The sequence below is a fragment of the Heteronotia binoei genome, chromosome 4 (genome assembly GCF_032191835.1).
Source record: "Heteronotia binoei isolate CCM8104 ecotype False Entrance Well chromosome 4, APGP_CSIRO_Hbin_v1, whole genome shotgun sequence".
NCBI classification, from domain to species: Eukaryota; Metazoa; Chordata; class Lepidosauria; order Squamata; family Gekkonidae; genus Heteronotia; species Heteronotia binoei.
Genome location: NC_083226.1, coordinates 49,690,453 through 49,711,094, shown reverse-complemented (window position 1 = coordinate 49,711,094; position 20,642 = coordinate 49,690,453). Strand labels below are relative to the sequence as shown.

The 20,642-nt window shown below is 41.4% G+C and overlaps 1 protein-coding gene across 2 annotated transcripts in view; it reads left to right on the top strand.

Annotated features, from left to right (window-relative positions):
* Nucleotides 1-20,642, top strand: part of ADAMTSL1 (ADAMTS like 1) — a 703,777-nt gene that overhangs the window by 521,465 nt on the left and 161,670 nt on the right. For both annotated transcript variants that reach the window (XM_060237245.1, XM_060237246.1), the window contains 3 exons: nt 1,946-1,996; nt 6,449-6,653; nt 13,822-13,969. In XM_060237245.1, the coding sequence (XP_060093228.1) occupies nt 1,946-1,996; nt 6,449-6,653; nt 13,822-13,969 (404 nt within the window). The remainder of the gene's footprint in view (nt 1-1,945; nt 1,997-6,448; nt 6,654-13,821; nt 13,970-20,642) is intronic.

Genomic DNA, 20,642 nt, shown 5'->3' with positions numbered 1-20,642 from the left:
GCTGCGGTGGAGCCCACCAGAAGTCCTGGACACCTCAGGGTGTGCTGACCCCAACCCTAGGACTTAACTTCCTAGTAAATGCATGAACCATTGTGCCTCTGTTGTTTTTTCTAACCTAGTTTGAGGTTTTGCCTCTATCCCCTACCAGTTATTTCATCTTAGTTTCTTGCTTTCCTCCTGCAATTGTTCCTTCCACAACCACTTGCTCCCTAAGTGCCTATGCCCAGCAATTTAATGGCAATAAAAGGGAAAATCAATGAGCTGGTGGGAAAAGTTTAAAATCCTCTGCCTCTGGTTCTCCACTTCAAATTGTCCCTCTCAGTTCAGCTCTGTCGTCACTGTTAGAGTGTGAGGTGCCTGCCCATCCAAGTTGTAATACTGCCTTTAGGAGGAAAATATTTATGCTTCCATTTGTACCGTTTTCTTTGTTCTCTCTAGTCATATTCTGTGAATTGACTCTAGTCATACTCAGGGAATTGATGGAGTTAATCTATGCATGTGAAGGCCAGAAAGAATCATTTTTGTCTTTCAGAAGTGTGAATGGAAAGTTGAAAATGTAAAGGCATTTGAAATAGAAGCACAAGATTAGTTTGCTAGGACAAGCAGAGACAGGGTGGGTTATTTAATAGGGTGTCGTTCAAAGTGTTAAAAGGTATGTTTAGTTAAGTAACTTCAGTATAAAGGATATAATTAATGCAAAAGACTGATGATTTCCTTATTATAAGCACCCTTACAGGCGTCTGACTGTAGCCTGTAGTGTGAAAAGAGCCTATTCAGATCAGAGCCTGGAAGTGAGTCAAAGTGAATTAGTTAAAGCAACATTAGAGTTTAATCTGGGAAATGGCTGATCTGTTTAGAGCAGGCTTGGAAATAGGCACAAACCTGGCTGCCTATAATGAGGAACTGATGCCTCCAGGTAACCAGGAAGAGAAACTTTACAAAAATTAGGTCCTTATTTCTAATGTCTGAAATGGATACGGAAACATAATTTCTCTAGGCTCAATACTTGGGGTATTAATGATAACTGTACAGTGCAATCCTAAACAGAGTTAAATCCTTCTAACTACAATGAAGTCAGTGGGTTTAGAAGGGTGCATCTCAGTTTAGAACTTCACAAGTAGTGTGTTACTGGCACTCTCATACAAATGTTTTTGTCAGTAACTAGTAGCACACTTATGAGAATGCTGACTGACTGCAAACCTTAAAAGCAAGTGTGGGTTCTGGTTGATGCTAGCCCATACAGATTAACAGAATCCACCAAGGTATAGCATAACACAAAATCAACAGCAGAAGCTATATTTTAAAAAGGCAGTACCATTTAAGCAAAGAATTGTCTGTTGCCTTTTCTGTTTCTCAATAAGCATTGCTGTTTAGAAGCATCTTTGAACTAATGACGGTGTTTCTTCCAATATGTTGAAATATTGCCAAATAGAACCTTATTGGTCAGCTGAGAGTAATTTTATGTTTTTTTTAAGTCCATTCTTTGTCAGTGTTTTTCATATATCACATTTCCTATCTTGACATTTGAAATTTAGAGGAAAGGGAGACAGGAGTACTGGGAATGAACTACGGTACTTTCCATTTGCGATTACTAATATATCAAAGAATACTTTTTGTCCCCTCCCTCGCAGCATACACACATACTGCGCATTCATTCATTTTCAGTTTTAGTTTAACTTCTAGGGACTTAATTCAGGTCTAGATATATCAGGTTACAGTGTGATAATTATGTTAATTTGGGAAAGCAATTGCAAATGAGATTATGAATGTGCAGTCTCAGGGTCCAAATAAACACCTTATATTTGGGTGTTTTAGATTTTTATCAGCATGTGTAGAATGACTTAATAATCTATTTAATGCTATTTTTTGTATAATGTAATCATTTAGTGTTTATTTTATTGTGTGTACCTTCTACTCAGAGGGTTGGCATTATTGTTCCTAACAGTGATGGATACAAACAGATCATGCCCTATGACCTCTACCATCCACTTCCTAGGTACGTAAATCAAATACTTCATTTAACAAATGTACTATAATAGTGTATACTATTCAGAAGAATAGCTATTTTGATCTGCAATAGAAGAGCTATATTCAAGTCCAGCAGCACCTTAGACACCAATAAAATTTTGGGGATATAAGCAATGTTTCCTCTAAGCTGAGTTAGTGTGAGCTAGCTCACAGTTTTTAGCTTTCGGCTAACACATTTTTGTCTTAGTTCAGGAAAAATGGCCCTAGAGCAAACTAATTTATGCAGTAGCTCACAACTTTAATGTCAGTAGTTCACGAAGTAGAATTTTCACTCACAAGACTCCACAGCTTAGAGGGAGTATTAGATATAAGATCGTACCCTGAAATCTTCAAGGGAGCTTTGACTCTCAGTATCGTATATCCTGAAAATTTTGACGTGAACCTTGACTCTTGAAAGCTTATACCCTAAACATCTTGTTGGTTTCTAAGATGCTACTGGGCTTGAATCTAGCAAATCTTAGGTTCTTATCTAACCAAATGTGTCTGGGGGTGATCAGTGCTCCACCAATGCCAATCATCCACACACCACTTCCTCTAATTATGCCTTCCCCCCCTCCCCTGCATGGCTTTCTGCACCTCGCCTCATATAAAAAAGTAATAGCTAAATTTTGCTCAAACAGAATAATTGTGGATCATTAAAACCTAAGTACCTTGTCACTGGAATGGCCAGTTGACACTGGGTACATATTTGGTAGTCAGTAGATCCAGTCAGGATCTGATCTGTCTCACAGTAACATTTATAAACAGTTTATTATAGCAGTGCGTTTCAGAAAAAATGTAATGGTAAATGATGTTTCTATGTTCCCCAGTTAGTGGGGAAAGTGTTACAATCAAAAGCCTTAAAATTAAAGTATCAAAATATATAGTTTAATTTATTATAAAAAATTTTTTTTAAAAACCCTGGCAATTCCAGTTTTAACATGGACGTTCGGTTTATTGAAGTATTTTAATTACTAATTGAGCTAATAAAAATGTCTTAGTTTATGTTTCTCAACAGTTTTGGGCATTCTTCTACAAAATTATACAGGAAATATTATAATAAATGCATATAAACTGTAAATAATTCTAGGTGAAAGCTTTTTTATTTTTGTTTGTTTTAGAATAGTGATTAAGGGCCTTACTCTGCAATTACACTCAGAAAGAAGCAACTTTATGCAAATTGGTTTAGCTTTAGTTTTGTTACCTGTACAAGAATTTTTTTTCTCTTCATTTTATTAGAGACAAATCATGAACTCAAACACTAAAGCAGTCATCTATTTAAATATAATTTGATTGCAAATATGTTGTTAAGGCATATATTAGTCCCCTGTTTGGCTACAATAACTGTTAGAAACACAAAGATTTCATATTTCTTGTTGGAATGTGAACTAATTCCAAATACAAAAAACAATTGTTCAGTACTTAGACTCAAAAGCTGGTGCATTGGGAGCTTCCAGAGAAGCACAGGAACAAGTTCTTTCTTAGAATATCTTTTCACCACTTTTCTTCCCAAAGGGATCCAAAGTGGCATATGACAATACAAAGAAAATCAAAATACAATATGCAAATAGAATATCCAACTGTATCTCAGGTTAGTCCTGAATTTAATGGGCCAGCTTGTTCAAGAGCACAAGCCATAGACTAAAACTCTTTCATAAGAACATAAGAGAAGCCATGTTGGATCAGGCCAACGGCCCATCAAGTCCAACGCTCTGTGTCACACAGTGGCAAAAAATTTTATATACACACATACACTGTGGCTAATAGCCACTGATGGACCTGTGCTCCATATTTTTATCTAAACCCTTCTTGAAGGTGGCTATACTTGTGGCCGCCACCACCTCCTGTGGCAGTGAATTCCACATGTTAATCACCCTTTGGGTGAAGAAGTACTTCCTTTTATCCGTTTTAACCTGTCTGCTCAGCAATTTCATCGAATGCCCACGAGTTCTTGTATTGTGAGAAAGGGAGAAAAGTACTTCTTTCTCTACTTTCTCCATCCCATGCATTATCTTGTAAACCTCTATCATGTCACCCCGCTGTCGACGTTTCTCCAAGCTAAAGAGTCCCAAGCATTTCAACCTTTCTTCATAGGGAAAGTGCTCCAGCCCTTTAATAATTCTAGTTGCCCTTCTCTGGACTTTCTCCAATGCTATAATATCCTTTTTGAGGTGCGGCGACCAGAACTTTCATGCTTGCCCAGTCCTTCAACTTGAGCCTCTGGCCATGCTCAGTCTTTATACCTGCAGATAGGAAGCCCGAAAAGCAAGCTAAAGCACAGCTTAGATGGTGTAGATGGCAACAGTGTTCCTTCCAATCTACTCTCCCTTCTCCTTTTGTCATATAAGAACCATTTGCAGTGTTGCAGCTCTTCTGCTGCACCATGGTGCAATGGTTAGAGTGTTGAACTAGGAGCTGGGAGATCCAGAGTCAGATCCCTACTCTGTCATGGAAGGTTGCTGGATGGCCTTGGGCTGGTCACGCACTCTCTTAGCCTAACCTTCTTCACAGGATTGTTATGAGGATATAATGGAGATGAGGAGACATAAGCTGCTTTGGTCTCCATTGCATATAAATGGAATAAATACATTCTCAGTTTGTTTAGTTAGTGTAATTAATAAAGAACACAGATGCCACTGGATCATAGAACTGCCAAGCTCCCACTTGGGGTGGGGGTTCCCCCAGTTTGGCGGCCCCCAACCTGCCAGCATGGAGTGGGCTCCTGGGGGGATCCCTACCCCCAAAGAGCTCTGTCATTGTTTGACATGCCCAGCGTGATGATGTCACACAGAAATGATGTCATTGTACCGGGCACATTGTGGCGGGCACTCTAACATTCAGGTAAAAACTCTTTGGTACCATAGAGTTTTTATCTGAATCCTTGAGTGTCCCTAGCACAACATGCCCAGCATGATGGCATCACTTCTGGGTGACATCATCATGAGAAAAAACCCCACCGAAGCCAAGGTAGGCCTTAGCCACACTACTGAATTATTCAACCCATTTTTTGTAAGTTAATTTAGTTAATGACCCCTCTCTAACAATAGTAGTGGACATCCAGGTCTGAGACTTGGTGTTGGGGTAAGTCACAAGCCACTTACTTCTGAACAGTAAGGGCTGCATCACATATTATGTGGCAGCAAACCCAGATTTTCCACAAAGCATACTTTTTCAGGGATCCACAGCTGACACAAGTATACCTGTTTGATACATGCACTTGCCCAACACAGTTCAGTCTTACATGCCTGGGACCACAGTTGTCACTTCTCTTGCCAGGACCCTGTTGAACATATGGTCTTGCAGTACATGATAAAATCTTTCTACTTACCTTGTCAGATTTGATCCTCTCCCCAGTTGTTCAGTCAGCACCCATTGAAATAATGGTTAAGTTTGCAATTGATTTCAAAGGAAAACAGATCAAATCTAAATGCCCACCAACAAGGGGGGGGAATGAATTTTCCTGGCAATAAACAATTTGAACTTTGAGCAAATGTGATATCCCTGACATAGAAGTTGTTTATCAGAAAAGTTGCCTAAATATTGTGGAACAAGTAACCAAAAGCTGTTCACTTGTGATATAAATTGAACTACTGTAAAGGCTCGTCCATAGGTTGAGATTATGTATGAGACAGAGAGAGAGGTGGAGAGACCTCTGGGACATTATTATGAAGCAATCTGTAAGATCAGAGCAAGACATTTTTGTTGTATTAAGGCTTCTATAAAAGTATAATAGCCACTGCCAATGTCAAAAGTCTTAAACTGGTTAAAAAATTTGAGACCAAATTATTTAAATGAGCAAAATAAAGTAAAAATGGAAATTTTGCTCCCTTGTACCCAAGATGTCTTTTCAGTAATTCTAAATTTAAAAGGTACTTTGCTTGGGTAACTTATATAATTCTGCTGAAAAGTCTGTCTGAATTTCCTTTAAGGATAAATATTGCTGGATTCCAGGAATCAGAGAATAGAAGGGTTAAGAAAATGTCCTGATTTGCAGTCTGATATTCATGAGATACATACATGGCCTAGTCTCAGGTTGAGGTGGTGATAACTAAGTACTGGCATAATTTATTCTTCCATTTATACAGTGAAATTCATAATTTTGTAAAGGCCCTCTCATTTAAACTTCATTACCATTCATTCAATATTCATAGAGTCTTTATCTTGTTTAGTACTGCTAAATAGCATTTAATATCATACAGGAGCTATCACTTTTGAAAGGTTTTCCTACTGGACAAGTCACTAACAAATTTATAGACAAAAAACAAATTATTTAGCAGGTGACGAGAGGGTTTGCCCGTGGAAGAGACTCAGAGTGTTTACAGCAAACAGCATAATCATGCTTTGCTGCTATTATTGAGGAAATGCCAGTCTGTAAGAAGACACACACTGCAAGGTGGCTCAGGTATTGTGTCTTTTCCTTGACAACTGTCTTGTTTTGCAGGTGGGAAAGCACTCCATGGACTGCCTGCTCTTCCTCTTGTGGAGGAGGCATTCAGAGCCGCACAGTCTCTTGTGTGGAAGAGGACATCCAGGGGCTTGTCAGCTCTGTGGAGGAGTGGAAGTGCATGTACACTCCAAAGATGCCTATAGTTCAGCCCTGCAACATTTTTGATTGTCCCAAGTGGCTGGCACAAGAGTGGTCTCCGGTAACCATATTCCTTAAATCACATTGTCGTATTAATATACTGCAACTGAATTGCTGAAATTCTAGTAATATTCATCATCCTTTTAGCAATTGTTCTAGAGGAGGAACGCTTAAGGATGGTTTAATCGTTATGCAAAATAGTATACAGAATAGCCATTCTGCCACCCTTGCTGCCTGAGATCACCTCTGTCTAGAAAGTTGCATCCTAGGAAGGTTGCTGAGCTCTTTTACAGTTCTGCACAACATGAGCTTTCATTTCTGTTACCTATCATACAGCAGTAGCAACTTTCTAGCTGTGAGCAGTTTTAAATAGTGGTAGCTAGCACAGTATGAAGAAAACAGTGATCATGTGTGTATACCACATAGAAAGTTTTTAAAGACAAGACAATATGGTTGCTTTTACTATCTCTGGTCACCTCAGTGTGTGCCCAGTTCATGTAGTACTGAAGCAGATCAGCCGCATTTCTTTGGTGCCTGGTTGCTGAGTTGTCAGTATGTCTCGTGTTAATTTCTTCTCTTGTGGGGGAATCATGTGGATCTTGGGGAGGGGCCATGGCTCAGTGGTAGAGTATGTACTTGGTAAGCAGAATTTCCCAAGTTTTGACCTCAGTGTCTCTAGTTTAAAAGATCAGGAAGCAGATGCTAATCAGAGTAGCTAATACTGATCTCAATAGTGGTCTGACTCAGTATACGGCAGGTTAATGTGATAGTTTCTCTACCAACATCATAGCCCCTAATATTTTAGTAATAATTATTCTGTTGTGGTAGCAAGTCTGACCATCCTGATTGGTTAGGGCTTGGTGGGACTGTGGAGTATCAGCCTTTGGCCCATCAAACTATCAATCAAAAGTACTTGCGTCTAGGGGTCATTTTGAAGAAAAATAGGTGGTGGAGCTCATCCAGGGATTGTTATGTATCTGCAATACTATTCAATGGACAAGGAGGTGGAACTCTTGTGAGCTCCCACTGAATCTGAGGCCTGCTTGCATCCCATTGCTGAGTTCACTCCTCTCTCCTGCCCAAGTGGCTTTTGCTAGCCAGCAAAGCTGATTCTGTCAGTAAAACTCAACCAGCAGTTACTGCAGGAACACATTGTTAGCCCATCACACATTGGTCACCATCTCTGGCCTTCCATTGGCTGACTCCCCTGCCCCCACCTATTGTAGGCCCAAGAATGTTGAACACACTGCCAAATGCAGTCTTATCTCAGAAACAGCCACATCTCCAGCTATTCTCTGCATCCTCTCCGTCAGCCAGCCTCAAAAAGAAAGAGCCCAATATTCGCACTGAAATGAGAAGCTTAATGCTGTGATTAGAAAATGTAGAACAGGGTTCCTAAATAATTAAGCTGTCAAACTGAAGAAAGAATTGAAACATCATCAAAATCTAGAGAGACATCTTTTTAAGAAAGCAGCTGCGTTGAACCTACACTCCTCAGGAGCCACCCACCTTGTGAATTTCAGTTGGGCTATTTCCAAGTTTGGACTTATATCTTTTCATTTGGAGATGGGGGTTTTTGGCCTTTGGGGTTTTCTGTTACTTTAAAAGGCCCTAGCACTGCCAGCCTCTATCGTTATTGTATTGTCTATTATGTGTTGTACACAATCCTTAAAATATATTTTTGCAAACTGAAAGACGGTGGAATACTTGGTGGCTTTGATCAGTTGACTAATTGCACCAAGTGCCCTTCAAGCAGCAGCCTCAAAAATGGCTGCAGAGCTACTGCAGCCTCACAAAAGGCCTCCCAGCTCAAGCAACCTCCAAGGGTCACAGAAATAGCTAGGGAGGCCAGGCCCCACTTGGAGTGTTTTCTTAGAGCCCATGGCTGCCCCCTGGGAAGTGTTAGCCAGAGGCTGTTGCTAGGCAACCCAGGCTGCTTTTGTCAGGAAAGGGAGAGGCCTCAGGAGAATACAGTTCACCGTCCAGGTCAGTTATTTTCTCCAGGATGGGGAGAGAGCTCTGTTGTCTGCAGTCCAGATAGCAGAGATCAGCTCCCCTTGAGTGATACCTTTCCAGGTTGGTGGGAAATTCCTAAGGCCTCACTATAGGCCTCTGAGGGAGAGGCCTTTCCTCCTGGAGAACCACTGTTGCCAATCTCCAAGTGAGGGCTGGCAATCACTCAGATTTACAACTTGAGGTGGGTGGAAGTGAATGCCTTCACTTGGGTGGGTGGGAAGACAGCAAGGGTAAGGGGCACTTGCCAAAGCCTCCTTCTAGAGCCCATTGTATTTTTCTTTACAACAGGCCTTACTCCTAGTATAATATAAAAACTAGACTTAGAGATGGGTGTGAGTCGAAAAAAAAATTAGGTCCATGGTTTGTAAATTTAAACACCTCCTGAGCTCACTGGCATTGTGCCACAGTGGCGGCATGATCCAGAAGTGAGCTCAGGTCGCCTGAGACTGCTGTAACTGTTGCCGGGCTTGTACTGCTAGTCGGTAGAAATCATAGACAAGTACTGAATGGAGAAGATGTCATCAGCATGGCTTAATAATTTATAACATGTGTTTTGTCCAGGAATCAAAGATACTGGATTGCTGTCCAGAAACTTTGACTGAAGCCAAAGGAAGGCTTAATGCTTATAATACGGCTGCCAACCTCCCGGTCCGAATGAGGGCTTCCCGCCCCAAGCCAGCTGCCCGGCGAGGGAAGCCATGCCCATGGGCACAGGCTGCACCTACCCCAAGCTGCAAATTTGCAGCTTGCAGCTTGCAAGGCAAGTGCACTCAGTGTGGGCTCTCTGGAAGAGAGCGGGAGCTGCTTGCTCCTGCCTTTCCAAGCCTCAGTTGGCAGCTGGAAGGGCAGCTGAGCCTGGTGCTATCTTCTGCCTTTCCACACCTCGATCAGGGAAGGGCAGCAGTGCCAGGCACCTGCTCTCTCAGAGAGTGTGGGAGCCGCTTGCTCCTGCCTTTCCATGCCTCGATTGGGGCTTGGAAGAGCAGCAGCGCCAGGCAGCCACTCTCTCAGAGGGAGCAGGGGCCACTACCTCCTGCCTTTCCATGCCTCAATCGGGGCTTGGAGAAGCAGCAGTGCCAGGCACCCATTCTCTCAGAGGGAGCAGGGGCCTCTACCTCCTGCCTTTCCACGCCTCGATTGAGGCTTGGAAGAGCAGCAGCACCAGGCACCCGCTTTCTCAGAGGGAGCAGAGGCCGCTACCTCTTGCCTTTCCATGCCTCAATCAGGGCTTGGAAGAGCAGCAGCGCCAGGAACACGCTCTCTCAGAGCGAGGGAGCAAAGCCACTTGCTCCTGCCTTTCCAAGCCTCGATCGGGGCTTGGAAGGTCAGCTGAGCCCAGCGCCTGCTCTCTCAGAGAATGGGAGCCGCTATCTTCTGCCTTTCCAAGCCTCAATCAGGGTTTGGAAGGGTATCCAAGCCTGGCACCTGCTCTCTCAGAGAGGCGGGAACTGCTTACTTCTGCCTTTCCAAGCTTTGATTGGGGCTTGGAATGTCTGCAGCACCAACGCTTGTTTCCTCCCCAACCATTTAAAGGGAAGGTTCCTTTAAATGTTTGGGGAAACAGTGTGAGTGTGCAGCACTGCATTCTCAACATGATGACATCATTCTACATGACGTCATTGAGTTGAGGGTAGCCCCGCCCCCTCCTGGAATGCCCCCCAAATGCTCCCACTGTGGAATAGTTGAGACTTGGCAACCCTAGCTTATAAAGATCTCTACCTGTTTACATTTTTGATATTGTATTTAATTTTAAACCATAAATCATGTAATAAAAACTATACCACAAACTATAATATCATTCAATGGTACATGTTAACAGTTCAGACAATATTTCTTGCCTAACATTTTTGTTTTATTTTGCTCCAAAATAACATCAAGGGATGCCATTGCTCCACAAGAGAATCAACTGAATAATTTGTTTCTTTTAAAAGACAAATTGTAGTACAGTATGCCACAATTTTCATTTCCATTCCTCTACCAAAGATAGGTGTTTCCAGTACGTTGTTTTAAAAAAACCCATGCAGCCATTAATCACCTTCCTACAAGAGATCTATTATTTAAGAACCCAATAAAATAACCATTTTACAAAAGAATTTTATAAACACAATTACATCTTTTATGCATTTTATAGTGTTTTTCTAATATATGTCTTCCCCTATATGTATGGCTCTTTGTATAATTGGTATGAAATACAAATGATAATAACAACTATATATAATTCTTTTTCTGAATCTTGTTCTAATGAATATCTTGGACATATCTTTACAGATCCTTTTTGCCACTGAATTCTGATTTTAAATCTTCTTCCTTGCTTGTTAAGTCTTGATTCTTGTGATTTCTTGAGTGAGAAATTGTCACTGTGTCACTATACAACACAGTACTGGGATCTAAGAAATGTAGCCTCTGTTCAGGGTAGTTTTGTTTTCATTTAGTTTAGTGTATTTCAGTTATCAAATCAGAATTAAGATTATCATTGTTTAGGCTGAAATCTTATGCATTCTTACTGAGTCTTGCAGTATTCAGTTGTTACCAGAACCGGTCCCACCTAGTTTGGGAAATTAGCTATAGGACTGAGGGAAACCATAAAGGTACTGAAGATCGCACACCTGTGTTTACCAAGATCCAGTCCAGTAAGAGGACTCCAGATTTAAAAGTGGTTTTTAAAAATTTGTTACTAGAAAATATGTTGAGATACATTCACACTTTAAGCAATCAAAAATACACACACATACAAATACACATTAGGAAAATAAGGATTGGAAGATGGGAATGGGTGCAGAAAGGGTTGTGATAAGGAATCGTTTCATAGAAAAATAGGTGGTGGAGCTCATCCAGGGATTGTTATGCAGCTGCAATACTATTCAATGGACAAGCAGGTGGAACTTTCAGAAGGAGGAGGTGGAACTCTCAGAAAGGTTCAGGAGCTGCGCTTCTGTGAGTTCCCACTGAATCTGAGGCCTGGTTGTGATGGATCTTAATTTTAATAATAATTTTTATCTCAGTATCCTGAGGGTTGGGGCAGAAAAGGGGGTTTGTGCACCAGGTGTACACATTAGCATAAGGTATGACACAAAAAGGAGACATGAGAGAATTAGCCATGTGTTGCCAATCAGCTTTTGAGTATGCAGATACCTATCTGGTGGAACTCATTGTTACTGTCATTCCAATCATGGGTGGGGAGGGAAGAGACAAGAGATTGCCTCGAGAATGTCTGTTTTCAACCTTAGACAAAACCCTTTGGAGAGCCTAGGCTAATTTTAGGTCCAAGTTGACAATGTCTTTGCTTGTCCTGTTTTTAGGATTCCTGGTTCAGGTCAGGAAGTGGGAACCCCATTGCTTGTTTCCATGAGTTAGGAAGTGCCTCTTGGCTACACAGTGCGATCTACTTACAAGTAAACCTGGATATCAAAGATTTCAGGTTTTCACGGCTGGTAACATCATTAGGGTTTGTAGAATCTTTCGGGCTCAAGTGCCATGTTCTACTGGAGAAAGTTTTCCTTCTGGAAGGAAAACTTTCTCCAGTAGAACACGACACTTGAGCCCGAAAGATTCTACAAACCCTAATAAACCTGGATATGATTTGGGCTGCATGTCTCTCTAAAGTATTTTGAAAGTACCATGTAGAATAATTTATTTAAATCTGTAATCCATTTATTGAATGCTGTTTGTAGACATTATATTTGCTTTTCCTTCTGACTTCTCTAAATACATTTGAAATCTTCTCTTGCAGAGGCAAAAAACGTGTGTGTGCTGGAGGAACATTTGGATTTTAAATATAATTTAGAAAGTGTTTCAAGAAATAAAGCCAAAATAGTTTCCCACTGTATGTAGTGCCATATTCCAAAAATCTTTGATGTCACACTGATTAACCCATAAACTCTAGTGCTTTGCCTCTGTGCCACAGAAGTGATTACAGATGAAACTGACAAAGTGTTAGTAAGCGGTCACAGGTGGCTGCTGGCCAAATACCCAGTGCTGGGTTGAGTGAGTGAGTAAAACTTGCAAGAGAAAGTGAGAAAGAGAGAGAAAGAGCAACTCTACACAAATTCCATGTGCAATCTAAAATCAGAATGCCAACCATCCATAAATCAGGTGTTCTGTTTGGGTAAATAGGTAAGCGAGCCTGTTTCCAGTTGTTGTTTGTACATCGGGATTATCTGTATCAGTAAAGGAGAAAAACCTTGTCACACAGAAACCTCTACAGCTATTCAAAGCCCCAGCCACAGGAAGTAGCTTTTTAATAAGGCACTTCCTCTTCCCCTTCTTGATTCCTTCTTACCACCAGGGCTTTATTTGAGCAGGAACAAACAGGAACACAGTTCTGACTGGCTTGGCATCAGGGGTTGTGGCCCAACGTGCAAACAAGTTCCTGCTGGACTTTTTCTACCCAAAAAGCCCTGTGTGAAACAATGGTGATGTCATAGGGTGTGGCTTAATATGCAAATGAGTTCCTGCTGGGCTTTTTCTGCAACAAACACCCTGCTTGCCACTATTTGAGGGTTCTGTGAAGAACCACTTTGGCTCTGTTCAGGAGACAGTCAATGGAAGGCACTTGCATTTTTAAGAAGCATTTGCAGTCATTTTGGACTATTTTGGTTCTGTTTGCACTGCATCTCAGAAGCTCAGCAGGGGAAAAAATACCTGGATGTCTAAATTATCAATCAAATTACTTAAGCAAATCTACTGCTGTGCCTTCACTAATTCTAGGCACTGTTTCTACAAACACTGTTTCATCTGAACATCTGTGGATGAAGTTTCCTTAGCTGAAAGTGAGACAAGAATTGATGGGAGATCTCTTCAGGAATGAGATGATGATGAGGAGTTCATGCAAGCATTGAGGGTGCATCCTGATGATGAGCTTTGGGGGAAGCATTTCAGAGTGAACTTGGACTCAGCGGTCTCTGTCACTGCATTCAGACTTGTAGTGATATTCTCTTGCTCTCATTAATCTCCATGCAAGTCTGAACATGGGCAGTCATTTGTATTGGCCTGATAAGGCGATTGGCCTGATAAGGACATATATATCCTAGTTTGCATGAAAGTATTCATCCAGTCAGTTCACCAGGGCCAGATACATATTATGATACAGACAGGATGTACAGATGGAAGGTAGCTGCCATACTTTTAACTCCAATGCATGGTGAACTGGAACATTAATTTGCACACCTCTGTTGCCATTTATGATTGTAATGTATGATTGTTTTCTCTTCCAGTGCACTGTGACATGCGGCCAAGGCCTGAGGTACCGAGTGGTTCTCTGCATTGATCACAGAGGGATGCATACTGGTGGCTGCAGCCCTAAAACAAAGCCTCATATCAAAGAAGAATGTATCATTCCTACACCCTGCTACAAGCCCAAAGGTAATTGCAAAATCCTTACAAGGCTTTTTCCCCCTACCCAAGGCTGGCAAGTCACACCCCTGGGGTGTGGGATTGAGAGCTAATCTCTTAATCTGAAACAGGACTGTTTGCTGATCGTTTTAAATGAAGAAATCTTAATTAATTAATTAATTAAGAATTTATATTTGGAAGAAAAAAAACCTTTTAAAAGTCTACTCATTAGACCAGGGGTGTTGAACTCATTTGTTATGAGGGCCGGATCTGACATAAATGAGATCTGGCCGAGCCATGTTGGGCCAGGCCATGTGTGTACCTATTTAAGATTAGATAGCAGAGATATAAACTGTTTAAAGGACACAGACAAACACAACTAAAGATTTTTTTAAAAATAAAATAAAACATACTTGAAACATTAGCACTTGTTGGTCTTAAAGGTGTTTTCTTTGTATGTCTCCCATGGGATCCAGGGAACTGAACAAAGGAACCTCTGACTCTTTCCCTCCCTCCCCAGGGGACCAGGAGGGGAAGCAGCCTCAACAAATGGAGAAAATCTGTAGCTCCTGTGTGATTGAGCAAGCCTTGCAAAGCAAGCTGAGATACAGAAGGAAGCAAGAGGGAGGGAGAAGGAAGTAGATAAGATACAGTAGCTTGGGGGCCTGATTCAGTCCCCAGGCCGCATGTTTGACACACCTGCATTAGATGGTGTACAAATGAGTTGCAGAAGGAGGGACATTCCTAAAATGAGTACCCTACTTGCTGGGGGGAAAGTGTAGATGACTGGGGAAGGCAAACCACCCTGTAAAAAAAAGTCTGCCGTGAAAATGCTGTGAAAGCAACGTCCCCCCAGAAACGACCGATGCTTGCACAAGGGACTACGTTTACCTTTTTAAGGTAGCCAAATCATTCTGGGCACTTTTAAAAAATGATTAACTGATAAAGAAGCAACCTTAAAACAGATCTATTCAGAAATGTGCCCCATTATATTCAATGGTGCTTCCTCCTGGGAAAGTGTTCTTAGGTTTGCAGCATAATTGACTTTATTTATTTAAGTTTTCTTAGAATTGCAGTGCAGTTGACTTTATTTAATTCATTTGTACCCTACCTTTCTCCCCACTGGTGACCCAAAGCAGCTTACATCATTCTTCTCACCTCCATTTTATCTTCACAACAGCCCTGTGAGGTAGGTTAGGCTGAGAGAGTATTATTGGTCCAGGGTCACCCAGTGAGCTTCCATTGCACGTGGGAATTTGAACCCGGGTCTCCCAGATACTAATCCAGCACTCTTAACCACTATACAAGACTGGTTCTCATTGCTGGAGATGTCGGAACTAGACTGAGCACTTGCAGGTGCCTTGGGTACATGGTCCAAGATGAGGGCAGTGAGGAAAATGGATTCTGATACATGGGAAGGGGGGAATCAGGTCTACTTTATGACCAGGTTTAGAAGTTCATTATCAAATATTTCTGACAAGAGCCTGTTAAACCTAAGTCACAAATCTTTGATTTACTTTTAAACTAATAACTTCACCCATCAGTTACACTTCTCCAAAAAAGATGCTAGAGATCTTTTGACAAATTATTTTCATCTACACATTAGTTTCATGGACTAATTTTAATGTATATATGCTTTTTTATAATCCCTGCTTTATGTATAATAAATATTCTGAAGCTCTTCTACAGAGCTTCCTATGATCATAGTAAGCATTATTAGATTTGCTGATTCTTACTTTGAATGATGTCCATGACTATGGCTGGGTCCAGATTGGCATTTTGAGCTGGCACACAGACAGGACATGGGCGGACCAAAAAAACATGACCAAATGCACATGTCTGCCTGCCGTCCCACTCAAGCTGCAAAAAGCTACCACTTCTAAAGTGTGCCACCACAAAATGCCAGTCTGGACCTAGCCTATATGATGAAGGGAAATTTGGTAGATTCAACTTCACTAATAAGGAAAAACTGCACATGGAGATTTTCTCCTGGCATTAACACTATTAAAAATATGGGATCCATTTTTGCTTGGGATTAAATATTTCCAATCCTTCATGTAAAAATACTTCCAGTGCTACTCCCTTACCAGAAGGGATGGTAGTAGTTATAAAATCCCTCAATGCCACAGTTATTATTGTTGCTAATACTACTAAGTGCTGCAGTTCTCACTCATGTAATAATACTAAATACTAATACTACTAATGCCACAGTTCTTGCTCCAGATACAATTGAAATTGCAGCACAGCAGAAGAACTACCTACAAAGTTTTGAAAATATGGGTCTGTAGATCAGAGGACAGAAGTTACCTTTCTACATAGAAGGGGCCTCATCGTTCACTGTTTAAATATTGCTAGAACAATTTTAATCTCATGCAAACAAAATTCAAGCACAGTGATATTTCCCACCCAAAATGAGAAGTACCAATCATACTTCCCTGCTCCTGGGCAGTGTTCCCTCTAAGCTGAGTTAGTGTGAGCTAGCTCACAGTTTTTTAACCTCCAGCTCATGCATTTTTGTCTTAGCTCAGGAAGGATGACCCCAGAGCACACTAATTTATGCAGTAGCTCACAACTTTAATGCCAGTAGCTCACAAAGTAGAATTTTTGCTCACAAGACTGCAGCTTAGAGGGAACATTGCTCCTGGGTCACAATTTGAACTTTGCTGAAACTAAGCAGATGTGGGGCCAGTCAGTGCTCAAATAGTAGACCACTTGGGAAGACAGTGTATTAAATAAATAAAAAAATAATCAGACATTTCCTTTCCCACTGTGTGTAAAAAAACAAATTAGTGCCACTTTATAAGGAGATGATCTTTTGTCAATGAGGAGAATTGTAGAGGCTTCATCTCCTTAGTTCTAACAGGATATTGTTATGAGTGATGTGGTAACATGGGCCCCACCTTCTAGTGTGAGGGCAGTGTGGAGTTTAACCGAGTTCCAATTTGCTAAAGACCTAATGAGGACTTAACATCTCCAACTTTTTTACACATACACATAAAACACAAATAGGATTCTTTTTTACCTCTGTGACTACTTTCATAGAAAAAAATCCAGGTAAGTCATCTGGGAGTTAAACTCTATTTTTTGTCTCCTAGAAGAACCAGTTTGGTGTGGTGGTTAAGTGCACGGACTCTAATCTGGGAGAACTGGGTTTGATTCCCCACTCCTCCATACGACCTGCTGAGTGATGTTGGGTCAGTCACAGATCTTGAAAGAGCTGCTCTCACAAGTACAGTTCTCAAAAGAGCTCTCTCAGCCTCATCTACCTCACAGGGTGTCTGTTGTGTGGAAAGGAAGGGAAAAGAGATTGTGGGTCACTCTGAGACTCTGAGTGAAGGGTGGAATATATATCCAATCTCTTTTCTTCTTCAAATTAAGAGGCTTTTTCCAATAAATTACCTCAGATTAATTTGTACAGAGGAGAAACTGTATGAATTTCATGTCTAGAGTAATTCATACCCAAGAAGGCATCCTGTCCACCTCCTCTTTGTACGTAGGTAAGGGTGGGCTAACTTAGACTTTTATGTGACTGCCGACAGACCTGTACCATCAATTTAAAACAGAATTTTAAAAAACCCTTTTCTTGTGTTCACAGTTGTTAATCAAAGAATCATAGAGTTGGAAGGGTTCTCCAGGGTCATCTAGTCCAACCCCCTGCAAAATGCAGGAACTTCACAGATACCTTCCCCGCACACATAACATCCCCAGTGAGCCCTGCTCCATGCCCAGAAGATGGCAAAAACCTCCAGGATCCCTTGCTAAACGAGCTTGGAGAAAAATTACTTCCTGACCCCAAAGTGGTAAACAGCATTTATCTGAGCATATAAGAAAGGGACACAAGAACTAAACATTGATCCAGCACTTCCCGCCCTCCTTCTCATGATCTGCCTAAGTTCACAGAATGAGCATTGCTGTCAGATGGCCATCTAGCCTCTGTTTAAAAACTTCCAAGGAAGAAGAGCCCACCACCTCCTAAGGAAACCTGTTCCACTAAGGAACTGCTCTGTCAGGAAGTTTTTCCTAATGTTCAGCCAAAAACTCTTTTGATTTAATTCTAACCAGTTGGTTCTGGACTGATCTTTCTGGGAGCAACAGAAAACAATTCTGTGCCATCCTCTATATGACAGCCCTTCAAGTACTTGAAGATGGTGATCATATCACCTCTCAGTCATCTCCTCTCCAGACTAAACATACCAAGCTCCTTTATCCTTTCCTCATAGGACATGGTGTGCAGACCCATCACCATCTTTGGACACACTCCAGCTTGTCTGTATCCTTCTTAAATTGTAGTGCCCAAAACTGAACAGAATACTCTAGGTGAAGTCTAACCAGAGCAGAGTAAAGCCATACCATCACTTATTGTGATCTGGACTCTATACTTCTGCTGATACAGCCCAAAACTGAAGTTGCCTTTTTAGCAACTCTTAAATTGTAGTGCCCAAAACTGAACACAATACTCTAGGTGAAGTCTAACCAGAGCAGAGTAAACATAAGAACATAAGAGAAGCCATGTTAGATCAGGCCAATGGCCCATCCAGTCCAACATTCTGTGTCACACAGCGGCCAAATATATATATATATATATATATATATATATATATATATATATATATATATATATATATATATATATACACACACACACACACACACTGTGGCTAATAGCCACTGATGGACCTCTGCTCCATATTTTTATCTAACCCCTTCTTGAAGGTGGCTATGCTTGTGGACGCCACCACCTCCTGTGGCAGTGAATTCCACATGTTAATCACCCTTTGGGTGAAGAAGTACTTCCTTTTATCCGTTTTAACCTGTCTGCTCAGCAATTTCATCGAATGCCCATGAGTTCTTGTATTGTGAGAAAGGGAGAAAAGTACTTCTTTCTCTACTTTCTCCATCCCATGCATTATCTTGTAAACTTCTATCATGTCACCCCTCAGTCGACGTTTCTCCAAGCTAAAGAGCCCTAAGTGTTTCAACCTTTCTTCATAGGGAAGGTGTTCCAGCCCTTTAATCATTTTAGTTGCCCTTTTCTGAACTTTCTCCAATGCTATAATATCCTTTTTGAGGTGCGGCGACCAGAACTGCACACAGTACTCCAAATGAGACCGCACCATCGATTTATACAGAGGCATTATGATACTGGCTGATTTGTTTTCAATTCCCTTCCTAATAATTCCCAGCATGGCGTTGGCCTTTTTTATTGCAAACGCACACTGTCTTGACATTTTCAGTGAATTATCTACCATGACCCCAAGATCTCTCTCTTGGTCTGTCTCTGCCAGTTCACACCCCATCAACTTGTATTTGTAGCTGGGATTCTTGGCCCCAATGTGCATTACTTTGCACTTGGCCACATTGAACCGCATCTGCCACGTTGACGCCCACTCACCCAGCCTCAACAGATCCCTTTGGAGTTCCTCACAATCCTCTCTGGTTCTCACCACCCTGAACAATTTAGTGTCATCCGCAAATTTGGCCACTTCACTGCTCACTCCCAACTCTAAATCATTTATGAACAAGTTAAAGAGGATGGGACCCAGTACTGAGCCCTGCGGCACCCCACTGCTTACCGTCCTCCACTGCGAAGACTGCCCATTTATACTCACTCTCTGCTTCCTATTACTCAGCCAGTTTTTGATCCACAAGAGGACCTGTCCTTTTACTCCATGACTCTCAAGCTTTCTAAGGAGCTTTTGATGAGGAACTTTATCAAAAGCTTTCTGGAAGTCAAGGTAAACAACATCTATCAGGTCTCCTTTGTCCACATGTTTGTTCACCCCCTCAAAGAAATGTAACAGGTTAGTGAGGTAAGTAAGCCATACCATCACTTATTGTGATCTGGACTCTATACTTCTGCTGATACAGCCCAAAACTGAAGTTGCCTTTTTAGCCACTGCATCACACTGCTTACTCATATTCAGTGTATGGTCCTCTAAGACCCCTAGATCCTTTTTGCACATACTACTGCCAAGACAAGTCTCCCCATCGTATTTTTCCTACTTAAATGCAGAACTTTACACTTATCCCTGTTAAAATTCACCAATCCCACACTTAGCACTTGCCTCCCTTCTGTGCAGGGTCTCCTCATGCCAGCTCTTTTCCCCGGATTCTGCATTTGGATCTCTGTAATGGGGCTCCTTGTTTCTGGCCTCCCACAAACCCAGGAGCTAAGAACAAGACCAGGACAAAGGCTAAGTTTTAGCCCCATTTTCCAGCCTGTCAAGATCATCCTGTATCCTGTTTCTGTTTTCTACTGTATTTGCAACCCCTCCCAATTTAGTATCATCTGCAAATTTGAAAGCATTCCCTCTATTCCAAATAATTCATAAAGATGTTGAACAAAACAGGTCCTAGGACAGATCCTTGAGGCTCTCCACTTGTCACTCCTCTCCAAGAGGATGAGGAACAATTCACAAACACTCTTTGGGTGTGATCTGTCAACCAGTTACAGATCCACTTGACTGTAACAAGAGCCAAACCACAACTTGTCAACAAGAATAGCATGTGGAACCTTATCAAAAGCCTGACTGAAATGTCTACAGCATTCCCCTGATCCAGCAAGGTAGTAACTGTTTTTAAAAAGTAGGTTAGTCTGATATGACTTGTTCTTGAGAAATCCCTGCTGGCTCTTAGTAATTACAGCCATCTTTTCTAAATGTTCAAGGACTGACTGTTTGATGATTTGTTCTAAAACTTTTCT